The sequence below is a fragment of the Glycine soja genome, chromosome 19 (assembly GCF_004193775.1).
Source record: "Glycine soja cultivar W05 chromosome 19, ASM419377v2, whole genome shotgun sequence".
NCBI classification, from domain to species: domain Eukaryota; kingdom Viridiplantae; phylum Streptophyta; class Magnoliopsida; order Fabales; family Fabaceae; genus Glycine; species Glycine soja.
In genome coordinates, this window is record NC_041020.1 from 4,642,564 (window position 1) to 4,658,729 (window position 16,166).

The 16,166-nt window shown below is 30.3% G+C and overlaps 1 protein-coding gene across 1 annotated transcript; it reads left to right on the top strand.

Annotated features, from left to right (window-relative positions):
- Positions 1-3,981: 3,981 nt before the first annotated feature.
- Positions 3,982-4,957, top strand: LOC114399076. The gene is made up of 2 exons (XM_028361178.1): positions 3,982-4,158; positions 4,273-4,957. The coding sequence occupies exons 1-2, from the start codon at positions 3,999-4,001 to the stop codon at positions 4,884-4,886; spliced, it is 774 nt and encodes a 257-aa protein (XP_028216979.1). The 5' UTR covers positions 3,982-3,998; the 3' UTR covers positions 4,887-4,957.
- The last annotated feature ends 11,209 nt before the right edge of the window (positions 4,958-16,166 follow it).

The following is a 16,166-nucleotide window of genomic DNA, read 5'->3' on the forward strand; positions in this document are numbered from 1 at the left end:
TAAATAAAGATTACATTCAGGAGATCATGGGTTAAGCCATGTTGAAACAAGAAGATGATACCCAATAAGAGTTGTTGAAACAATAGGAAGAAACAAGGTTAGATCTGCAAGCCATCGCTGAACGGCAAAGGCTGGAAATGAATAGTATCGACTATCTATTAAGAATTCCATTACTGATCATTTCACCCTTCTTTTTGAGATGCTTGTTCAACATCTATAACAAGCTTAAATAAGTGTACTTGGAGTTGTTGCCAATCCACTCGTCCATTCTTAACCAATTGTTACTCGACCTCAACCCCATCCACAAACACAAGGTATTCCACCTCCACCCGTCCACTCTGAGCCTACACCACAAGCTCAGTTAGAATCCCCTACACCAACCCCTGCCCAAATAGAAACGCCCCCACAACTTGCTCAATTTTCACCTTCACCACCACCAAGCTAACCACCACCGCCACCATCTCAACAGTGATGATGATGTCCTTCAAACATTATGGGTTGCTTTGAACCCTGTCTTTTTCTTAATGAAAAAAGAAGGAGAAAATATAACGAGAATTTTGATGTAAAACAAAATATGTATCAATATATGAGTAGTTTGGTATTCATATATATATATATATATATATATATATATATATATATATATATATATATATATATATATATATAATATATATATATATATATGCATGTTTAGCTTTGTTCTACTCATTTTTACATGCATTAAGATTGTTGGACTTAAGGGGAGTTCTTACAAATCCTATGTACATATATACTCTAATATAGCTCTTAGACAAAACTCATAATCATACACTTCATATTATACCTTTACATGATTATGTTGTTATATGATCAAAATTTATATGGTTTTCCATAGTAAAAAATGGGGAGATTGTTTGGTCTAGATGATCCCATGATTATTGGACGACCCATCCCTACCTTGTATTTTAATGATTACAAAGGTATATATTGTTGATACCTAATGACTTATTGTCTAACTGAACATGAATTTCTACATAGCAAGCTTCTAAGACCAAATAATATATCCTACAAACTCTTATAAGTAAGCGTCCACTCATAAGTGGTAAATCGTGCTTAACCATTTTTATTAAGCCAATAGCCAACATGCTATTATAGAACTCGCATCCACTATTTGTGAAAACTAGTGTTTTTACACTGAGTTTCTTTTGTTACTCATCCAACCTATTTGACACTTTTTGCACACAAGCTTTTCATTATTTGTTTTCACATAAAACCTATTTTATTAAGCAGTGGACGACAATTTCATTTGGCTAAGTAAAACATGTATCTGTTAGTGGACAAAAGGTGCAAATCCTGGTTAAACTTACATAACAACATCTTGTGAAAAATGTTATATTTTATCTAACACACTATTCAACCCTCTTCTAATGTGACTATAGTTATCTTTTTTAAAATCTTTCCTCAAGTTCTTGTAAGCTTTTGACATAATGGATGCATTTGAAAGTAGTTCATGATAGGCTAATTTTAGAGATTCAAGTTAAGCAGTTATTTGACACTTTTTGCACACAAGTTTTTCATTATTTGTTTTCACATAAAACCTATTGTATTAAGTAGTGGACGACAATTTCATCTGTCTAAGTAAAACATGTATCTGTCAGTGGACAAAAGGTGCAAAACCTGGTTAAACTTACATAACAACATCTTGTGAAAAAGGTTATATTTTATCTAACACACTATTCAACCCTCTTCTAATGTGATTCTAGTTATCTCTTTAAAAATCGTTCCTCAAGTTCTTGTAAGCTTTTGACATGATGGATACATTTGAAAGTAGTTCATGATAGGCTAATTTTAGATATTCAAGGACATCAAGCTAGGTTTACTTCTTCATCATGGTCTGACTTGGACTCTTCTAATGCTATGTTAGCCATCATACAAAAGTTAGCTTCTTCGCTATCCTCATCCGACAATGTGTCGTCTAAGTCTTCCCAAGTACTCATAAGCTCCTTCTTATCTTTTGATTTGATAAAAAATAACGAGAGAGATTTATTAATGGATTAGTGGTCTCATTAATAAATTTCTTATTTCCTGAATTTATTTATTGGTTATTATACATTCATTTATTATATAATATTTTTTAATATAATAAATTATTTCATATATATATATATATGTATATATATATATATATATATATATATATATATATATATATATATATATATATATATATATATATAACACCATTATTCTGATAAAAATAATATTATATCATAAAATAATTTAATTAAGGAATTCTAGTTTTTCAAATAAAAATAAAAAATATTTTAAGAAATTAAAAATATGGTAATTTAAATAATAATTATAATCTATGTATAACATAAACATTCCATTCATCGTAGGGGGGTAAAGACTAGTTAATAATATAAATGAATCATAATTTTTTTTATTAAAATACAAAATATATAATTAATAATGTATTAATAAAATCTTATACTAATAAGACTAGTCAACATACAACATTGTATTTTCTTTTTCACATTATAATTATCGTGCAAGAAAAAAATCATCTTAATATAATTATCATTTTAACTTTTCAATGTAACATTAATTATATTTTTTTCAGTTATATCCCTTATATATTAATGATGGACTAAAAAATATAGAAATGAATTAATAATGATGTAAGGTTAATTTTGTAAACTAATATTCTCTTTCATGTATTTATTATTTTTCTTTGATCGTTGTAAAACAATCTAGGATGACTATTATTTTGAGACGAGGGAGTATTATTTAGAAGAATGGTCAATTTAATATTTTGATATATTATATTAATATTTCTAAATATATTAATAAATTAATATCAATAAGAAAGATAAACATGAAACATTAAATTGATTTTAAGAATGGTAGCTTTTTAAAAGGTAAGTTTCATTTGATTCTACATTTCAAGGTAATTTACAATAAGTCATACACCCTACTCAACCAATTAAGGTTGACCTATTGGTTTCGAAAGATAAGTTGATAATGATTTAAATAGTATATATTAATATCATATATGAATAAATCTAATTAATAGTTAATGAATCTTATGGATATAACAGACTCTCTCCTCCCAAAATAAGTGTCGAATTTGAAAGAAAAAATATTCAAAAATAATTGTTGCCCTTAGTTTCTTAATGTAATATTAATTAATTTTCCCACTAATACTCCTAATAAGATTTACTTTAGTTTTTCAATGTAATATTGATACTAATGTTAGTTTTATAAAATCACTACTTTCTATCATCTATTTATTATTTTTTTTTGTAAAATAACTTATAATGATACTTATTTTATGACGGAGGGAGTATAATTTTATAATTAATATATGTTATTTATATACATAAATTAATTCAATAATATATTATACTTATAATGTTCTTTTTGGAAAATTAATATAAGATAGTATTTTATTAATTAATTTTTTACATTAATATAAAATACAATTTTATAATAAATATATGCCATTGAAGTCTATAAATTAATTAGTATTTTAAGCTTACCAATTTAAAACAAAAGTCAGTAGTAACATGTTAAACTTTTCAACTATGTTATTTTAAAAAAATGAAAATAAAATTGATTAGACATGCCATTGAAATCTATAAATTAATTACTATGTTAAACTTACCAATTTTAAAACAAAAGTCAATAATAACATGTTAGACTTTTCGACTATGTTATGTTAGAAAGAAAAAAAAAGATGAAAAATACAATTGAATAAATATGCCATTGAAATCCATAAATATATTAGTATGTTAAACTTACCAATTTTAAAACAAATGTCAATAGTAAAATGTTAGACTTTTCAACTATGTTTTTTTAGAAAGAAAAAAAAAGAGAGAAATTTGAATATACAATTGAATAAATGCCTCATTTTCACCTACACTTGCATAAGATAGACCCATTATTTATACCATCACCACTTGGGCTTCACTCTCACTCATACACACAATTGTTGAAACAACAACCATTAGAATATGTGTTGGTTTCTCCTAATTGTGTTTCTTAGTCTCACATATGGTAGTCTTTCAGAGGCTAGCTACGACAAGAAACTTCCTTCTGCTATTGTGGTTGGCATTGTCTACTGCGACACATGTTTTCAACAGAATTTCTCTTCAAGAAGCCATTTCATTTCAGGTCCATTTTGCTTTCCTTAATGTGGTCGATTGCATGGTTTATTTTCACATCGCATCATATCCCTTAAGGTGTTATTTGAACTTTTTGACTTATGTTTTATTTTGTCATATGTAGGTGCCTCAGTGGCTGTAAAATGCAAAGTTGGGAAATCAGTACCAAGTTTCAATAAAGAAGTGAAGACAGATGATAATGGTGAATTCAAAGTGCAACTACCATTCAAAGTGTGGAAACAAGTAAAGAGAATCAAGCGATGCACTTTCAAATTGATAAGTAGCAATGAGCCTCATTGTTCTGTTGCCTCAGTTGATACCTCTTCTTCAGTGAATCTCAAGGCAATAAAACAAGGAGAACACATATTCTCAGCTGGGTTATTCTCATTCAAGCCTATAAAAAAACCAAACTTTTGCAACCAAAAACCAAGTGTTCCAAATTCAAAGGCACGTGTGAAAAATGAATTCCTTCCTAATATAGACCCTTCTACATTAGATAAAAAATCAACTGAGGATACCTTTTTCCCTTTCCCTCCAATCCCATTTCTACCTCCAATCCCTTTTCTTCCACCAATCCAGTTTCCTCCAATCCCATTCCTACCCCCAATCCCATTTCTCCCCCCAAATCCATTTCTCCCTCCAAATCCACTTCTCCCAGCTCCAACCCCATTTCTACCTCCCCAAGTTACTAATCCATTGCAACCATTAAGCCCACCACCACTCTTCCCCCCAGTATAACCACCATACCCACGTCCAAATATCCCCAAGCCATTTAATCTTCCGAGGATTCAATAGAATATTAGCGGGGAAAATTAGTCAATCTGTATAAGCTTCCCAATAAATAGTTATAAGAAAGAAAAATAGAGAGAAGGGCGTAAAGTGAAGTTAAAATTAAGTTATGCCGTAAAGTTATGTGAGTGCTTTTGAAAAATTGATATATATATGTTAATGTTAAACCTATCAGAGGAATTTGATTGATTTCACCTCAATATAGTTCAGTGTTCTCTTTTTTTACTATTGGAAAATTTGTCCAAGTTGGTTATATATTTCTATGACTTATTTAATTCAATTATAAATCATGACATACACAAATATATAGTTATATATAATAAACAAAAAATGGGATGGATATATAGATATATTATGAATCATGACACCACCTTTCACAAGTTATTCTAAGAATAAATTTGAAATAGTTACACTCCAAATCACTGGGGTCATCCTAATGGTAAATAAATATGCATGTGCTAATAAGTTTGAATCTCAGGAGACCATTGTATACAAAAAATAGTTACTCTCTATTTCTTCCCTTTTATTTTCATTTAATTATAAGGTTGCTATGAGTAACTCATATTTTATTGTTTGATTAAAATAAAGCGAAGAGTGAGAATAGCAAATAATTATTCTAGAGTTGTTAGAGTGACTTGATCTTTGTTCTCAAACACATATATTATATTAATTATAATTAATATTATATTTTTATCCTTCACTTAATAATTATTTTTAATTTTAAATGTATCATTTATTATATATTTATTAATTAATATATCATATTAATATAAAATATCATTTTATAATTAATTCTACAGATATATAAATTAATTAATAAGTGAAACTTACAAATTTTTTTTTTAAAAAAAAACAACCATAATGATATGTTATTACTTTTTAACTATCTTTTCAGATAAAAACGAAAGTACAAAAAACTATTAAATAGAAAATATTATTATAATTTATAGTTAATATATCTTATTAGTTCAATTTTATTTTTAATATTTTTTTAATATCTAATACATGTCACTTTTTCACCTACACATATTATATATATATATATATATATATATATATATATATATATATATATATATATATATATATATATATATATAAATTCATGTTTTATTTTAATTATATATTTGTTATAATTAATATTTATATCCTTCATTTATTTAATACTTTTAATTTTAATGTATAATTTATTATATATTCAGATAATATATTCATGAATTTAATATATATCTGTTTCAAAAATTTAATATAATTTTAATGTATAATTTATTATATAATTTTACTATTTATATATGATACCGATATGCATTAATTAATAAATATATTAGACTTAGCGTTTTTGTTTTTAAAAAATAACATAAAATATTATTCATATCATTTTAGTATATTAGTTAATTTATCTTATTAGTATTATTAAAATATCCTTTTATAATTATTGCTATTGATATATAAATCAGTTAATACGTTAAATTTACCATTTAAAAAAACATGATAATGGCATGTTAGACTTTTTACCCCAATAATACAAATAAAATAAAAATTTATCCAAATAATACAAATGGGAGGATAGATACATGGATGATACAAAACACTCTGTAAAGTGAGAAATCGATTCTTCCTAGCCAATTTTTTTTATCATGGCAAACCGATTTTTCAATTAGGTTTTTTTTTTTGTTTTAAAAAACTTAGTTTAGAAATAATTTTTTTCTAAAATGAGTTATATTTTTTTTTTAATTTTATATTTTTGAAATTGCTTTTGTAGTTTTTCCTCACATATATTTTTTTTAAAAAGTTAACTGGTTTTTTGGTTTTAATTTTTTATTTTACTGATTTATATATATTAAATTATAAAAAAAATATTTATCTAGAATACTATTTTAAAAAATAATTAATTATTAAATGAAACTCAACATAGCTAAAAAAATATTGCATGCACTATCATATGATTTATATTTATTTAAATTTAGTTTAGTACATTCCTTGTTATGATTTATAACTATCAAATGAAAAAAAAGTTTGTTTAACTAATATTTAAGAAAAAAATCTAAATATAAATATCTAAATACTCATAAAATATGAAGATGTATATTAAAATAGTTACTTGTATGGACTATGAGTATGCATTTTTAGGAAAAACACAAATTAAAAAAAAACATAGTATAGTATCTTACCTATTATGTAACATCTTTATAAAGAAACAAATATGGTAAATGAAATAAGAAAGAACAATTTTAAATTTTCTTACATCATATTTTTAATAATTTTCTTACTTATTAAATATATTTTTTAACAAAAATGCATATATTTTTAAGTGATCTAATTCTTTTACCTAAATAAATTATATAAATAAAACATGTTGAATTTTAATAGTATGAATTAATGATTGATGTACAACTATGGGTACTTAAATATAATTTATCTAGAATGGTATTTAAAAAAATATTTAATCCTTAAATGAAACCAACTTTATTTAGATTGAAGAAGACAAAAAAAAAAAGACGTAGATAAATAAAGCTCGGGTAAACATCATAATCCTCTCGGCCTAACACAATTAAAGTAGAGAATCTTAAAAAAAAGTAACAACATAATTTCAATGATGAATTTCAAGTTTATTATAAAAAAGTAACAAGTAGTTTTTGCAATGACTACACATATTCATCACGCATAAGAGCTATCATCTCATCAGTCGTTATTGGTTTCTTTGATTTGTGCATCCTGTGAATGAATGCACCCCTTGCATCCTTTTTGAACCTAATGTAAAAAAAAAGTTTTATTGGAACCCAAACCCAAAAAGTGATATTTTACTAACTGGGTTTAGAAGGGATCGGGTGTAGATCAACTGGATTTATTGGTAAGAGGTTCGATAGGGGCGTCCAGATACTAATATTCTTTTCCCACTTGATCTTTAGAGTTTGGATTTCCAAGGAGGGGTCTAGCTTTGTTTTATCGAATATGTCAAGTGGAATAGAATTTGGGGCGTTAGTCTAAAATTTCCTCCTTGCCTTTTCTAATGTTTCCTCCGCAGATGGACACACACGTTTTTGTGTACCTGGGACCAATTAATGTGGTTGCATCCGGACTAGATTGGGATATACTGGTCATGTCCATGAAGGATTCTCAAGAGAGACTATAACATCTATAGGTAGAGCCTTATAGGCTTCTGATGATGTATGCTGATAGTCATACCTCACCCATTCAGGTGTAGATGTAGAAGTGGATTCTCTAAGGACAGGCTCTTTGAACACCTCTTCAATGACTTCACACTTCCTGCATATGTTCTGTGGATTTGCTGAAGTGAAAGCCAAAGGAAATCTTGGTTCACCTGCCATGGGTGCCTTCATCTTATGATTAGTTTTTGAACTTCTCCAAATTGATGGTTGATGGAAGTGGATGATGATGAGGTGGGGAGGATGGTCGAAGGCACTGAGGAGTGATTGGTGCATTTGATGATGTTCCGTCACAACTTGAAGATGAAGGAGGAGATGGTGGAGTCCATTGCTTTTTGGGTATTTTGGATTTTCCTTAGTTGCGCTAGTTTTTAATCTCTTAGGTACATAAGAAGGAATGGCTTGTACCTTGGCAGAAAATGTTGCTTTGGTTATTTTGGCCTTCTTAGGAGCAAGAGATGATTGCTTTTGAATATTAGCTTTCCTTTTCCAATGGACTAGAGGAGTATTATCATCATCTTCAGTTTCACTCAAGTCCTTTAACTTTTGGATTGTTCATTTCTTTTCAGCAATCTTCTAGGGAGCAACAATCATTGGATGGGCTATTTTAGTGACTGGATGAGGGGTAGTGGACGCACCTACTTGTTCATGTTTCCACTTGATTCTACTTTCTTTTGCAATAAGTTCTTTTTCTTCTTCTCTTTTTGTTTGTATTCTAGTCTTCTTCCTTTTCTCTTGCTCTTGAATTATCTTTTAAACCGTGTTGGCAATGCCAAAAGTGTTCAAAGCTTTGCCTTCATCAGCATTGAATCTTGCAAGCCTCTTCTATCTTTTTTTGTTTATTGCTTCCTTGTCCACTTGAGGAGCTTTTCTTCGGTCCAGTTCCAGCTCTAGTTTAATGGCCTTCAAATTTACCGTATTAAACTGCTACTATTTGCAATGACATAGCCTTTGACAATAATATTGTGCTTGGAGTCCTCATCCATCTTGTTAAACACATGATAGACTTCGTGATTCACAATAGTTTGTTTATCAAAGAAGCATAGTAGATGTATTTTGATCCTCCTAGATGCCTTAAGTTTTGAATAATGTTGATGTAGATGGTGTGTGGTAGGTCAAATGGAATATTCTCTATTAGGTGGAATAGCATGAACTTGTGGATGTCAGAAATAGAGATATTTGAGCCAATTTTGTGCAAGATGATATTGTTTATGATATTGACCCAAATCCTAGACCTTTCGCACATAAGATGGTAAACCACTTTCTTTTGGTTACCAACCTTTGCATGGTTTTCCCTATAGAGAGCCCTAGGGACGTGAGACTTTTAGATACTCTCCTAGTCTTGGTGGTAACGGTTGCCTTCATGAATGCACCATGTGGCTTTGGCAATGGTATCCATTGACAGAGTCCTTATTTTCCAAGAACCTTGGACACAATGGTATTGCTATCCACGAATGCAAAGTGTTTGATGAGAGTCCTTGTTTTCCAAGAACCTTGGACACAATGGTTTTGGAGATGAAAGTTCTTTATGAGGGAATGCAAAGTGTTTGATGAGAGAGGGAAAGTTCACTTTGGAGCAGTTTCTAATTAAGGTTTCGTGTGGGATTTTTGAAAAACAATCATTAGGCTTGTTAATCAAGCAGTGACTTAGGAAAAAGCAATGTAACGTTGTTTTACTCAAAATGTTGTGTTTTGCTTAAGTAACACAATGCAAATAACATGTAACATCCATACATTGGACGATGGTGAATACGCTTTAACTTAGGGTCATTGGACGATGGGTCCTTTGGACACTAAGTAACTTTGGTTGACATATAGATGTTAAGTCATTCTTGTATAAAGTCCATTCTGAGTTGACTTCTTACTAGAATCAACCTTTACTCATTAAGGGGTTTTGTAAATATATATCAATGGATACAAACTATAGGTCCCTTTCTAAACATGATCACGTATAAAATGATGTGTAATTTCTATATGTTTGGTCCTTAAATGCAATGTAGGGGTTTTTGAAAGTTTGATAGCAACTTTTTTATCACAAAAGATAGGAATTTTACTTTCATAGATGTTGTAGTCTTCAAGTCAATTCTTTATCCAAAGGAGTTTAGCAGATAAACTCTATATGTATTCTAATTCAACTATGGATAATGCAGTTGAACCTTGCTTCTTACATATCCACGCTACTAGATTTCCACCAATGAAGTGACTACTTCCACTAGTGTTTTTCCTTTCAAGTTTATCTCCAACATAGTCAATATCACACCAACTTGTGAGTCTAAAAATTTTCATTTTCTTAAAGCACAAACCAAGGCTAGAAGTACCAATTAGATATCTAAAAATACATTTAATAATAGTTTAAAGGAAATCCCTTGGATAATGCAATTGAACCTTGCTTCTTACATATCCATGCTACTAGATTTCCACCAATGAAGTGACTACTTCCACTGGTGCTTTTCCTTTCAAGTTTATCTCTAACAAAGTCAACATCACACCAACTTTTGTGAGTCTGAAAATTTTCATTTTCTTAAAGCACAAACCAAGGTTAGAAGTAGGAGAAGCAAACAATGGGAGTCATTCCTTCCCTCCTTTCCCTTTCTTATCTTTTCCTCCTTTACTAAATATTTCCCTCTTGCAATTGTAAAGTCTCCATGATAATGAGAGGCTAAACCCCCTTAGTTGGGAACTTGGCAGCCAACTCCTCTTGATGTAATTTCTCTTCCTATCTATTTATGAATATTACATTTGCATTATCTTTTTCTATGCTTAAAATTGTTGCTTGTGGCTTGATGACCTATTTGCAAGGTAAGTTTTAGGCGTAGCGTTGGGAAACTTTATTTTCTAATAGAACTGAGAAAGGGTATCTAAATAAAGTCATCACTAGGGATATGTTGATATTTGTTTAGCATGTTATACATTTCTATTCTTAATGCAATTTACTATTTTAGCTCTGCAAAGGGATTTGGGAGAGAAAATAGATAAATTAGGCTCTTTCATGCGAGAAACCAAAGTTAGAGTATATTAGTAGATGAATGTGTAAATTGGAATAATTATAAATAGAAAAAAAATCATTAACATTACATTAAGAAGTAGCTCTGGTAAGCTAGGTTTCCAACATTCTCATCTTCTGAATTTTCTTCTACAATATTATTGGATTTTCTCATCTTTTTTGTCTTTAATTAATTAATTTAAATTCATGTTTAATTCTTTTTCTTGTTTGATTTAATTTTCAGCAATTTAATTTACTATTTTCTACAACCTTTCCAAATCTTTTTCTTAATTAAATATTCATCTACTTAATTATAAAGAAAGTCTCTGTGGATTCGACACTCAAACTTCTGTTTTAACTTTACTACTTGGGACGAATTGGTGCACTTGCCAATCCATCAACAAGTTTTTGGCGTCGTTGTCGGGGACTTTGTTCTTTGTACTTAGTATTTTGGATATTCTATTTTTAATTGTTATTTTTCCTTAATTTTTCAAATTTAAATGATAAAAAAAGAAGAAGAGAAGAAGTATGCTTTTCTTGTGAGTCTATGCTTGTAGGGTGGAACCTCAGAAGAACTTGATCCACGTAAGATATTATAAGGAGGTGGACTAAGCATCTTGAAAGCATACGATTAAGGGCCAGTCACCCACCATTGGTAAATTGTGATTTTTGCGGAGGAAAGCATTTCAATAATTATTGTCATCTCTACTCCATGGAAAATTCTTGGTGGGGACAAGAGTTACACCCTTACAATCAATATAAAGAAAAAAAGACTTTCTAATATGGAGAATGTGTTTATACAATTCATGGAAACATCCCAAGCTAGCTTTAAAGCCTATCAAAACTCATTTCAAAATCTGGAGATTCAGGTTGGCAAGAGTTACTCCATTGAAAATTGTTGGGAGCAAGAGTTACAAACTTACAATCAATATGAAGAAGAAATAATTTATAATCTTGATAATTTGTTGATGCGACTCATGGAAACATCCGAAGCTACTCAACATGCAATTCAAAATTTGGAAATTCAAGTTGTTAAGCTAGCAAAAGAAGTGGCTAAATTACCCTTGGTCACAAGGGAAGAAAACTTTGTCGAGGTTGAAGCTCATGAGAAAAGTCTTGTAGAAGAGCATGATTTAAGAGAAAAAGACGAAGAAAAAAGTAAGGAGACAACACAACAACAATGGGAGAAATGCTCACGGGTAGACATTCAACAAGGAAGTATTCTCCAAGTCAATACCCCTCCTCATCAACTGATTGGCAAGGAAGAAAGACATGGAGAATGCGATAAATCTTTAAGTGTCATTCTCTCCTTGATGATGAGAATCCTAAAACTGCCCAAATGCAGGGACCTATGACCAGGAGTAGGACCAAACAGTCAGTGGATACCCTCCAACAAATGGTATCAACCATACTAAAAAGGTCCAAGTGGAGAATGATGAAGGCCTAGAGGCACTACCAATAATCTTGATTGTTGTTGAAGGTCCAAACTAATTTAAAGACCCATGCCAAATATGTTCTTTTTATATTTCTATTTTTTTTCGTTGTCATTTTGGCCCAAACTGATTTGAAGTTCCATGTCTATTTCTATTTTCTTGTTCAAATATACTATATGTATTAATTTCATTTTCAATAGAATGACTTTTGGCATTTGATAAAATTTCGTGAGAACTTCTCTCTGGGTTCCTCACTAAACCAATCTCGGACTTATCAAGGTAATCCCTGTGGCATCTACCCTGACTTATCTTCCCTCTCTGGAAGTGGCGTCATCCAAAACTCTATAACCTGTAACAAGCGATCTGCTCCTAGTAAGGATCACATCACTTGAACACCAACACTTTTCTTGCAATGGTATCCAAGGCATTTCCGAGATACATGACTTTCATGGAATCTCTAGCTAAGAAGCGAAAATGCAAGGAAGATATGTTCTCAGTGACATTCATGCCACCTTGAAGGCATCTGACCCGTCAAGCTAATGATATTAAAAAAGTGCTTACTAGGAGGCAATCCAGGACTTCTTACTTTATCCTTTTTTTAATTGCATTGTGTGTTTTTTTTTTCTTAGGATAGTTGTGTTCAATTTATTTCAATAATAACGCGTGCTTGCCTTAGCTCCAAGAGGTTAAGAAAACTGTAGGAATGTCTTGCATGAGTGAAGTGATAAGAAGCGACCAAATGCCTGTACAAGTTGCTTGGTCAGGAGTCCAGCTTCCTTCTGTAGGGGGGTTGATACCTTTGGTACTAGTAATGATGATGCCAAGGAGACTGGAGCTGATGATGATTATGTTGCGGACATCACTGCTGTACAAGAAGCTTGGGATCCAAGGCCCACACAGGATTGAGGCCCATTTTGATCAAGATTTTTCTTTAAATTTCTTTATTTGTGTTCATTTATTTTGTTTTGTTTTCACTTATTTTATTTTTATTTTAATTTCTTGCATTTATGACAGTTTAATTTCGGCAGTTTAATTTCAGTAGTTTAAATTTAGTCATTTAATTTTAATTCTGATAGAGAAGTAGAAAGTTATTGATTGGTTGCAACACATTTTGAGTGAGAAGAACTGCGTACTAATGGATATTTTTGTGAATTGTTGATTCTCGTGCAAGTAAGCACCAGTGTAAATGATGGAGTGTGAACTAACAATACAAGAGTGAAAATGTTAGTATTTCTGACAGAAAAACATGGAATGAGAACCTGAATACTTCAATGAAAACCGGTAAGTTGTGCAGACTTTCAACTATGAGAGAACAACTGGTTTTAATTTCCTGATTTTGCAAGATTCTTGGATTGCTTGAAATGCATGTATGATGTGTAGATAATCAAGGCCTTGTTTGTTATTTTATTTCAACTACTTAGCCAAAAAGCCATCGTGTGAATGAATGCATCCCTTGCACCCTTTCTAAGCCTAATGTAAAAAAAAAAATTGTTATTGGAACCCAAACCCAAAAAGTGATATTTACTAACTACCTTTTTTTAGGTTGTAGGAGAGTACTCATGGATCCAGACAAATTTGCCCCAAATTTGGGGGAATGTTTTTGGGTGATTTTCTATTTCAGGAAAATAAATATACAAAACAAGTTAAATTGAGTTACAAAATATGGTATTACACTAGCTTAGTCTGAATGTTTTTACATTTGCAAAAGAAAAAAAGAAAAGAAAAGAAAAAGAAAGAGAAGATTTAAAGAATAAAAGTTGGGGTAAACCATCGTCAAAGAAAAATAAAGGTGCTGAAAAGAGTAGCAAAGCAATAAGGTTGGTGTTGTGAGAAATTCTAAGTTGTGGTTTATACATACTTTGGGGGAATGAATGCTCTCCCAGATCCTAAGCTTTGATTCCTAGAAAAACCATGATTTCTTTGTTAGCCCAATCATGTTACAAGGCTAATAAAGTCCTTAGTGAACCACATTGAGCATGCATGATAGCATTGACTGAGATGATGTGCAAAGTTGAGAATTTTACTATTTAGTTGTTATAATTCAAATACTTTTACCGAGACACTTATGAGAATGAGAGAAACACTAGCCTTGTGAGTAAAATTAAGCCCAGGAAAGCAAGCGAATTGAGGAAAGAAGGGCTAATTAAGAAAAAAAGACTAAAAGACACTATTAGAAATTACACTTTCAACATCAATTATTTAGGGCATTCTACATCGGCTCTAAAACTGATGTTGAAAGTGACGATGTTGAATGTATCATCATTAACATCGGTTTTATAAATAACCGATGTTAAATACAAAGAACTACAACAAAAAAAGTGTATGCATGACGAAAGCTGACATCGGTTTTGTAGTAAAACCGATGTTAATGTTAAATATTAACATTGGTTCTCTGTAAGAACCGATGTTAATTTAATATATTAACATCGGTTTCAGTAGAAAACCGATGTCAACGTTGATGATGCATATACTTATTTGTTGTACGTCTTTGTATATAACATCGGCTATTCACAGAAAACCGATGTTAATGTACAACTTTAACATCGGTTATTTATAGATAACCGATGTTAACATTTGTACATTAACATCGGTTATGTATAGATAGCCGATGTTAACATATGTACATTAACATCGGTTATATATAAATAACCGATGTTAATATAGAAACAGTAACATCAGTTATGTAGGAATAACCGATGTTAATGTACAAAAGTTAACATCGGTTTTGTGTATGACTGATGTTAAGGTTCATGTCGACATCATTTTTTGTAAATAACCGATGTTGTTTACCATATTGACATCGGTTTTTGTTAATAACCAATGTTGTTTTCAAGTATTTTTTATATATACTTTCTGTTTTTACAGTAAACCCAAAATTGTACCTTTCAAATGCAATTTCAAGCCCAATTTACAGCAAATAAACATTTTATTCTGCTTTCAAGCAGTTTTAATGATAATAAACATCAAATTATTGATTTATCATAAAGAACAATCATCAAATGAATTCAATGTTCATATTACATAGAAAATGTCAAAAATGTTAACGCAAAGTAAATTAAAGCTAAAGATAATGTCCCTAAATCCTAGGCCTGATCTATAACTCGGAGATAAAACTGTGCCCACTGGATCCGCAATGCCTTTAATCTCTCTGACTCCAATGGTCTAGGATCGTTAAAATACTGCATGATGAAATAAATCATAATAAGTTAATAATGTAATACAAATTATAAATAAATCGATTTTGTTTGAAATAAACTTACCGCTTCCCAATTATTCCTAAAAGTTCCTAAAATGATGGTGGACATCCAATGCATCACATAGTAGCCGCACTCAGTACTTCTTTTTTGTCTATTACACTAAATACATAATGAAATTTGGATATTAATTAAACAACTAGTGTACAAACACATAAAGAAATATATATAAGTGGAAGTTTTATGTAAATGACGTACCTTGACGACAATCCACCTAGCAGGAGCCTTTGATTTAGGCTGTGGAGCATCATCAAGACCTTTTAAAGCACTGTTCCAGATGAGTAACAATTAAAAACTGGTGTTGTACGTTGAGATATTTCAATGCAAATGTATTGAAAAGAACACTAACCTATTAATAATCCCCTTAAAGTAGTTGTCTGGCCTGTTATGCA